Below are 10284 nucleotides of genomic sequence, written 5' to 3' on the forward strand. Positions count from 1 at the left end.
ATCAACATTCATGTAGAAGTGTTTAGAAATATATTACATTTTTATTTACGATAAAAGTCACTCCAATTACACAATACATTATTTATCCTTAATTTCTATTGGGCACAAAATAATCTGAAACACAACCAAAACAAATAGAAAATGGATCTGTAACGGCCATTGTTGGTGGAAGAAGGTGAGGACCAAGGTGCAGCGTGGTGTGTGTCCATATTTATTAAAATGAACACGGAAATAACAAAAATACCAAAGAGAAGCGACCGAAAACAGTTCTGGCCGGTGCAGACACACAACAGAAAACAATCACCCACGAAACACAATAGAAAACAGGCTCCCTAAATATGGTTCTCAATCAGCTGCCTCTGATTGAGAACCATACCAGGCCAAACACAGAAATAGCAAACCATAGAAAAACTAACATAGACAACCCACCCAACTCACACCCTGACCATACTAAAACAAAGACATAACAAAAGAACTAAGGTCAGAACGTGAGAGTTCTGAACTTATAGGGGAGGGTCTGGGTGGGTGTCTGTCCGCGGTGGAGGCTCTGGCGTGGGACGTGGACCCCACTCCACCATAGTCCTTGTCCGCCTCTTAGGCCGCCTCCGTGGCCTCTTTAGAGCAGCGACCCTCGCCGCCGACCTCGGACTGGGGACCCTAGCCACGGGTCCCGAATGGACGGGAGACTCCGGCAGCACCGGACGGACGGGAGACTCCGACAGCACCGGACGGACGGGAGACTCCGACAGCACCGGACGGACGGGAGACTCCGGCAGCACCGGCGTGACGGGTGATTCTGGCAGCTCCTGGCTGAAGGACGGCTCCGGTAGCTCCTGGCTGACGAGCGGCTCTGGCAGCTCCTGGCTGACGAGCGGCTCTGGCAGCTCCTGGCTAACGGACGGCTCCGGCAGCTCCTGACTGACGGACGGCTCCGGCAGCTCCTGACTGGCGGACGGCTCCGGCAGCTCCTGACTGACGGATGGCTCCGGCAACTCCTGACTGACGGGTGGCTCCGGCAGCTCCTGACTGACGGGCAGCTCCTGACTGCTCTGGCAGCTCAGGACAGACGGGAGACTCTGGCAGCTCAGGACAGACGGGAGACTCTGGCAGCTCAGGACAGACGGGAGACTCTGGCAGATCCGGAGTGGAGGGAGACTCTGGCAGATCCGGACTGGAGGGAGACTCTGGCAGATCCGGACTGGAGGGAGACTCTGGCAGATCCGGACTGGAGGGAGACTCTGGCAGCTCAGGACAGACGGGAGACTCTGGCAGCTCAGGACAGACGGGAGACTCTGGCAGATCCGGAGTGGAGGGAGACTCTGGCAGCTCAGGACGGACGGGAGACTCTGGCAGATCCGGAGTGGAGGGAGACTCTGGCAGATCCGGACTGGAGGGAGACTCTGGCAGATCCGGACTGGAGGGAGACTCTGGCAGATCCGGACTGGAGGGAGACTCTGGCAGATCCGGACTGGAGGGAGATTCTGTAGCCAGGCCAGTGCGTCGAGGTGGAATAGCCCGCACTGGGCTGTGCTGGCGAACCGGGGACACCATGCGTAGGGCTGGTGCCATGTACCCCGGCCCGAGGAGACGCACTGGAGACCAGATGTGCTGAGCCGGCTTCATGGCACCTGGCTCGATGCCCACTCTAGCCCGGGCAATACGAGGCGCTGCTATGTACCGCACCGGGCTATGCCTGCACACCGGGGACACCGTGCGCCTCACGGCATAACACGGTGTCTGCCCAGTCCACCTCTATGCACGGTAAGCACGGGGAGTTGACTCAGGTCTCCTACCTGACTTAGCCACACTCCCCGTGTGCCACACTCCCCGTGTGCCTCCCCAATACATTTTTGGGGCTGACTCTCGGGCTTCCTTGACCGCCGTGCCAACTCCATTCTCCGGTATCCCTCCTCACATTGTTCCAGAGAATCCCAGGCGGGCTCCGGGACTCTCCCTGGGTCGACCGACCACCTCTCGATTTCGTCCCATGTTGTAACCTCCTCCAGATAGCGCTGCTCCTTACCACGCTGCTTGGTCCTTTGGTGGTGGGTGATTCTGTAATGTTCGTCGTCTCCCTCTGATGAGGAGTAAGAGAGGTCGGCCCAATTTACAGCGTGGTAAGTGCCCATTTTAATAAGACAAACTGAACACTACAAAAATACAAAATAACAAAGTGAAACAAACGAAACGGTCCCGTGTGGTAACAAACACTAACACGGAAAATAATCACCCACAACTCAAAAGTGAAACCAGCCTACCTAAATATGGTTCTCAATCAGGGACAACAATAAACATCAGCCTCTGATTGAGAACCATACCAGGTGAAACACAGAAATCCCAAAACATAGAAAAAGGAACATAGACATCCCACCCAACTCACGCCCTGACCATACTAAAACAAAGACATAATAAAATAACTAAGGTCAGAACGTGACAGGATCAAACAAGTTTCTAGAGTCTCACGCTTTATGTAATCATTCTGTGCTATGAATATGGGAATAAATATTAAAATGTTCACTACTTTAATACACAATACAAATTTGCCCCAATACTTTTGGTCCCCTAAAATGGGGGACTATATACAAAAAGTGCTGTAATTTCTAAACGGTTCACACGATATGATTTCAAATACCCTCAAATTAAAGCTGACAGTCTGCACTTTAACCTCATTGTATCAAATCCAAAGTGCTAGAGTACAGAGCAAAACAAACAAAAAAAAATCACTGTCCCAATACTTTGAGCTGACTGTATCTTTTGATTAATGGCATCGGCAGTCATTTTTCAAATGTTCTACTCCCAATTGACATGCCTAGTTAAATAAAGTTAAGATAAATACAAAATGTTAAAAAATTGCAACAATTTTGTTTCCATTGATAACATTTCTCTACAACAATTCTCAACCTAAAAAGTACATCTCATTTTAGGCATGCAACATTTGGCTGGACAAAGTTGCTGGAAGAAACAAGAGAATCCTTGCAGAACTCACTCTACCCACCGTGCCTGAGAAACTGTTCCTTCAATCGTAACTATCTGACAATTCACATATTAAGTGGGGTTGGGATTACAATGCATTCGGAAAAGTATTCAGACCCCTTCCCTTTTACACATTTTGTTATGTTACAGCCTTATTCTAAAATGTATTAAATAGTTTTTCCCCCTCATCAACCTACACACAATAACACACAATGACAAATCAAAAACAGGTTTTATGTATTCAGACCCTTTTCTCAGTACATTGTTGAAGCACCTTTGTCAGCGACTACAGAATTGAGTCTGGGTATGATGCTACAAGCTTGGCACACCTGTATTTTGGGAGTTTCTCCCATTCTCCTCTGCAGATCCTCTCAAGCTCTGTCAGGTTGGATGGGGAGCGTTGCTGCATAGCTATTTTCAGATCTCTCCAGAGATGTTCGATCGGGTTCAAGTCCGTGCTCTGGCTGGGCCACTCAAGGACATTCAGAGACTTGTCCCAAAGCCACTCCTGTGTTGTCTTGGCTGTGTGCTTAGATTCGTTGTCCTGTGGGAAGGTGAACCTTCTCTTCAGTATGAGGTCCTCAGTACCGTGTGGCAGGCTTTCATCAAGGATCGCTCCGTACTTTGCTCCATTAATCTTTGCCTCAATCCTGACTAGCCAAATCAAATCAAATGTATTTATAAAGCCCTTCTTACATCAGCTGATGTCACAAAGTGCTGTACAGAAACCCAGCCTAAAACCCCAAACAGCAAGCAATGCAGGTGTAGAAGCACGGTGGCTAGGAAGAACTCCCTAGAAAGGCCAGAACCTAGGAAGAAACCTAGAGAGGAACCAGGCTATGAGGGGTGACCAGTCCTCTTCTGGCTGTGCTGGGTGGAGATTATAACAGAACATGGCCAAGATGTTCAAATGTTCATAGATGACCAGCAGGGTCAAATAATAATAATCACAGTGGTTGTCGAGGGTGCAACGGGTCAGCACCTCAGGAGTAAATGTCAGTTGGCTTTTCGTAGCCGATCATTCAGAGTATCTCTACCGCTCCTGCTGTCTCTAGAGAGATGAAACAGCAGGTCTGGGAGAGGTAGCATGTCCGGTGAACAGGTCAGGATTCCATAGCCGCAGGCAGAACAGTTGAAACTGGAGCAGCAGCACAGCCAGGTGGACTGGGTCAGCAAGGAGTCATCAGGCCAGGTAGTCCTGAGGCATGGTCCTAGGGCTTAGGTCCTCCGAGAGAGAGAAAGACAGAAAGAAAGAAAGAAAGAAAGAAAGAAAGAAAGAAAGAAAGAAAGAAAGAAAGAAAGAAAGAAAGAAAGAAAGAAAGAAAGAAAGAGAGAGAATTAGAGAGAGCATACTAAAATTCACACAGGACACCGGATAAGACAGGAGAAATACTCCAGATATAACAGACTGACCCTAGCCCCCTGACACATAAACTACTGCAGCGTAAATACTGGAGGCTGTGACAAGAGGGGTCGGGAGACACTGTGGCCCCATCCGACGATACCCCTGGACAGGGTCAAACAGGCACGATATAACCCCACCCACTTCTCCAAAGCACAGCCCCCACACCACTAGAGGGATATCTTCAACCACCAACTTACCATGCTGAGACAAGGCCGAGTATAGCCCACAAAGATCTCCGCCACTGCACATCCCAAGAGGGGCGCCAACCCGGACAGGAAGATCACGTCAGTGACTCAACCCACTCAAGTGACGCACCCCTCCTAGGGCCTCATGGAAGAGCACTAGTAAGCCAGTGACTCAGCCCCTGTAATAGGGTAAGAGGCAGAGAATCCCAGTGGAGAGAGTGGAACCCGCCAGGCAGAGACAGCAAGGGCGGTTCGTTGCTCCAGTGCCTTTCCGTTCACCTTCCCTCTCCTGGGCCAGACTACACTCAATCATAGGACCTACTGAAGAGATGAGTCTTCAATAAAGACTTAAAAGTTGAGACCGAGTCTGCATCTCTCACATGGGTAGGTAGACCATTCCATAAAAATTTAGCTCTATAGGAGAAAGCCCTGCCTCCAGCTGTTTGCTTAGAAATTCTAGGGACAATTAGGAGGCCTGCATCTTGTGTACGTGTAGGTATGTACGCAGGACCAAATCAGAGAGATAGGTAGGAGCAAGCCCATGTAATGCTTTGTCGGTTAGCAGTAAACCCTTGAAATCAGCCCTTGCCTTAACAGGAAGCCAGTGTAGAGAGGCGAGCACTGGAGTAATATGATCAAATGTTTTGGTTCTAGTCAAGATTCTAGCAGCCGTGTTTAGCAATAACTGAGGTTTATTTAATGCTTTATCCAGGTAGCCGGAAAGTAGAGCATTGCAGTAGTCTAACCTAGAAGTGACAAAAGAATGGATACATTTTTCTGCATCATTTTTGGACAGAAAGTTTCTGATTTTTGTAATGATGCGTAGATGGAAAAAAGCTGTCCTTGAAACAGTCTTGATATGTTCGTCAAAAGAGAGATCAGGGTCCAGAGTAACGCCGAGGTCCTTCACAGTTTTATTTGAGACGACTGTACAACCATCAAGATTAATTGTCAGATTCAACAGAAGATCTTTTTGTTTCTTGGGACCTAGAACAAGCATCTCTGTTTTGTCCGAGTCTAAAAGTAGAACATTTGCAGCCATCCACTTCCTTATATCTGAAACACAGGCTTCCATGGAGGGTAATTTTGGGGCTTCGAAATGTACAGCTGTGTGTCATCCGCATAGCAGTGAAAGTTAACATTATGTTTCCGAATGACATCACCAAGAGGTAAAATATATAGTGAAAACAATTGTGGTCCTAAAACAGAACCTTGAGGAACACTGAAATTTACAGTTGATTTGTCAGAGGACAAACCATTCACAGAGACAAACTGATATCTTTCCAACAGATAAGATCTAAACCAGGCCAGAACATGCTCATGTAGACCAATTTGGGTTTTAGCGCTATGATGGGGTATAAAACCAGACTGAAGCATTTCATATACATTGTTTGTCTTCAGGAAGGCAGCGAGTTACTGCGCAACCGCTTTTTCAAAAAACATTTAGAGGAACGGGAGATTCGATGTAGGTCGATAGTTTTTAATATTTTCTGGGTCAAGGTTTGGCTTTTTCAAGAAAGGCTTTATTCCTGCTGAACTCCCAGTCCCTGCTGCTGAAAAACATCCCCACAGCATGATGCTGCCACCATCATGGTTTACCGTAGAGATGGTGCCAGGTTTCCTCCAGATGTGACGCTTGGCATTCAAGAGTTAAATCTTGGTTTCATCATTAGACCAGAGAATCTTGTTTCTCATGGTCTGAGAGTCTTTAGGTACCTTTTGGCAAACTCCAAGCGGGCTGAAATTTACCTTTTACTGAAGAGTGGCTTCTGTCTGGCCACTCTACCATAAAGACCTGATTGGTGGAGTGCAGCAGAGATGGTTGTCTTTCTGGAAGGTTCTCCCATCTCCACAGAGGAACTCTAGAGCTCTGTTAGAGTCACCATTGGGTTTTTGGTCACCTCCCTGGTAGCCACCTCCAGGAAGAGTCTTGGTGGTTCCAAACGTCTTCCATTTAAGAATGATGGAGGCCACAGTGTTCTTGGCGACCTTCAATGCTGCAGAAATGTTTTGGTACACACCCCCAGATCTGTGCCTCGACCTCGTGGCTTGATTTTTGCTCTGACATGCACTGTCAACTGTGGGGCCTTAAATAGACAGGTGAATGCCTTTCCAAATCATGTCCAATCAAATTAATTTACCACAGGTGGAATCCAATCAAGTTGTAGAAACATCCCAAGGATGATCAATGGAAACAGGATGCACCTGAGCTCAACTTTGAGTCTCATAGCAAAGGATCTGAATACTTATGTAAATAAGGTATTTCTTTTTATATTTTTTTATACATTTAGGGTCTGAATACTTTCCGAAGGCACTGTATTTCCATGTCAATCCTTTCCATTTACTTTAACCATATCTACATGTACATGCTACCTCAATCACCCTGACTAACCGGTATCTGTATATAGCCTCGCTACTTTTATAGCCTCGTATATAGCCTGTCTTACTGTTGTTTTATTTCTTTACCTACCTATTGTTCACCTAACACCTTTTTTGCACTATTGGTTAGAGCCTGTAAGTAAGCAATTCACTGTAAGGTCTACTACACATGTTGTATTCGGCGCACGTGACAAATAAACTTTGATTTGATTCAATTCAGGAGATAAAATTAAATGTAATAATGGCAAAGTGTAAGGGGAAATCAGGATAAATTCTTCGCTAATAGCAATTAATTAATTTGTCACTTTCTTTTTTGTTTTTACAACAGTGACAGTTTATTCAGATACGAGTTCAACCAGAACAAAATGGCAATCTCCCTTGTTTTGCCTTTGGGAGGAAAATCCTCTGAGGAGTTAAACATTCCCGCTACCCTGTCCATTCCTGCCATTGATGTTCCTGAAATAGGTTGGATGGTTCCTGCCAATGAGATCCAAATCCCAACTTTCACCATACCTCGCTCTTTTGACATCGTGCTGCCCTTGCTTGGCCTTGCTGAGGTGACCTCCAAAGTAAACAGCAACTTCTACAACTGGGAGGGATCCATCTCCGGGGGCAACAACACTGTTGATGTTCCCAGCTATATTGCTCATTTTAAAGTCAAGGCTCAGTCTCCTATCAGCCCACTCGCCTACAGACTTGAAGGTAAACTTTGCTGATCTTTCCATGTTTCATTAGGGATTCATAGTGAAGCTCTGTAACCTATTTTTATTCTTACATTTTGTTTTTCCTTGACATGGTCAAATAACTCAAGCATCGATTGGTAATTGGGTTTTTTTTTGGGGGGGGGGGGTACAGAAACTAGAGGCCATGAGCAACTTTGTTAAAAATGACTGAACTGATTGGCCTATAGATGACGCTGGTATGATGCACTTTGCATCATATGATGCAAAACGCAGCATCGTATGATGTAAAATGCATAATTCCGCCTGTATTTCTGTATTTTGGAAGTTATATATCTTGAGAACTTGATTGCTGACATGCAAAACATTTTGGGTCTATATCAACAATGGACTTATGCAACAAATACCAAAAGATCATTTTTGGGTGTAGTTTTCCTTTAAACTCTAATATCCCCTGCCATTTGACCTAGAGTCTTGAAACTTTGTATGTAGTTGTCTGTCATCATGCTGAACAAATTTAGGATCGATTTTCCTCCATCTTGGACAAAAATAAATAAACATCTTCTCACAAACCAAGTCCGAATTACACCAAATGACACCAAATGTAGAATGTAGGTCCATTGTACATGTTTTAACTTAGTCTTAAGTTTGAGAAAAGCTAAGTGATTGATTAAGATATGGCTGAGTTATTGATAAATCAGGAAATCTGATTTTATATGTCTATCTAAATCCTTTATAAATCCACTCCACAATGGCCTGTTTTCTTGGGGTCATCAGAGACGTTACCTTGATGAACTATGTTACATTTTGGCATTGATATCTTAAAAAATAAGAAAACTATTAACAATTAACTTTTTTTAATATGTAATGCTAATGCTTAAATTAATCAAAAAAAAAAACTTCTTCTCATGGACTAAACTTAAGATTCACTCAAAATGTGGGCCTTGGACTCATCACAAAAGTCCCTAAAGAGTTTAAGAAAATAACGTTGATGCATTCAAAGATGTACACAGTATACCAGTATGTGCATATTAGCACATATGTTAAAATATGCTACAAATACTTTGAAAATCTTCTTCTCATGAACCATACGACCAAATGACACCAAATGTAGAATGGAGGCCCATGGTACATGTCTTAACTTTGTCTTAAGTTTGAGAAAAGCTAAGGCATTGAGTTATTGACAAATCTGATTTTATGTGTCCATTTAAACCACAGTAAATCAACTCCACAGTGGCTGTTGAACTTGAAACTTGTCATCGCTATTATGGATGTCCCTAAGATGAACTACAATGAATTTGGTATTGATATCTCAAAAAACAAGGAAACTATTAACAACCAATTCTTTGCATATGCAACGCTAATGCTCAAAATCATCTGCAATCATCTTCTCCTCATGAACCAAGATTCACTCCAGATTTTGTATTTAATGCTGTCATATAAGATATACAGTATTTCAAATTATATTTGTGTAGTGATTTTCTTGACCACACCTACAGTCTTGCGTCGGTACTTCGTTGCTGCAGTTTAACTCATAGACCGCACAATAGAGAAGTCAGATTTGAAAATTCCTAATAAGACACTTTAGTCTTCACCTTTGTACGCAAAACCATATTTGGTACATAGACTTACCACATTAATCTCTAATGAGTTTAACAAAATAAAGTCCCAGAATTCAATGATGACCGCAATATACCCATACACTAAGGCTGAAACTATTTCACAAGTCTTAACATTAACCATTAGTCAAATTGACTCCAGAATTGATATATAACTCAGTACATTAAGTAATGACTTTAAGAATGATTACCTGCTGCAATCAAAGATAACAACCTACAGCACTAGACTAAACTTCACTTTTGTCATTCTTGTGGTATTGAGAGATAAACATGGTAATGTTTCACTGATTGCACATAAAGGAAGATAGTTCCTACATGATAGAGTTTGCAGTTTGCTGTGTTATCCAACTGATCTTGTGTCCTTTCTGTCATCCCGTGAACCCCGTTCATTGCTGGTCACTGCTATATTTTAATGTACAGTGCATTCGGAAAGTATTCAGACCACTTAACTTTTTCCACATTTTGATCTGTTTCAGCCTTATTCTAAAATTGATTAAATTGTTTGTTTTCCCTCATCAATCTACACACAATACCCAATAATGACAAGTTAAGTGAAAACAGGTTTTTAGAAATGTTTGCAATGTATTCATAATAAAAACAGAAATACCTTATTTATATAAGTATTCAGACCCGTTGCACTCAAGGACTTGTCCCGAAGCCACTCCTGCATTGTCTTGGCTGTGTGCTCAGAGTCGTTGTCCTGTTGGAAGGTGAACCGTCGACCCAATCTGTGGTCCTGAGCGCTCTGGAGCAGGTTTTCATCAAGGATCTCTTTGTACATTGCTCCGTTCATCTTTCTCTCGATCCTGATTAGTTTCCCAGACCCTGCCGCTGAAAAACATCCCCACAGCATGATGCTGCCACCAACATGCTTCACCGTAGGGATGGTGCCAGGTTTCTTGCATACGTGATGCTTGGCATTCAGGCCAAGGAGTTAAATCTTGGTTTCATCAGACCAGAGCATCTTGTTTCTCAAGATCTAAGAGTCCTTTAGGTGCCTTTTGGCAAACTCCAAGCGGACTGTCATGTGCCTTTTACTGAGG

At 44.2% G+C, this 10284-nt stretch overlaps 1 protein-coding gene across 2 annotated transcripts in view; it reads left to right on the forward strand.

Moving 5' to 3' along the window:
- Nucleotides 1-10284, forward strand: part of apoba (apolipoprotein Ba) — a 41378-nt gene that overhangs the window by 20105 nt on the left and 10989 nt on the right. For both annotated transcript variants that reach the window (XM_052496719.1, XM_052496718.1), the window contains 2 exons: nt 2925-3022; nt 7271-7644. In XM_052496719.1, coding sequence (XP_052352679.1) covers nt 2925-3022; nt 7271-7644 — 472 coding nt within the window. The remainder of the gene's footprint in view (nt 1-2924; nt 3023-7270; nt 7645-10284) is intronic.

Source organism: Oncorhynchus keta, chromosome 35 (genome assembly GCF_023373465.1).
Source record: "Oncorhynchus keta strain PuntledgeMale-10-30-2019 chromosome 35, Oket_V2, whole genome shotgun sequence".
NCBI classification, from domain to species: Eukaryota; Metazoa; Chordata; class Actinopteri; order Salmoniformes; family Salmonidae; genus Oncorhynchus; species Oncorhynchus keta.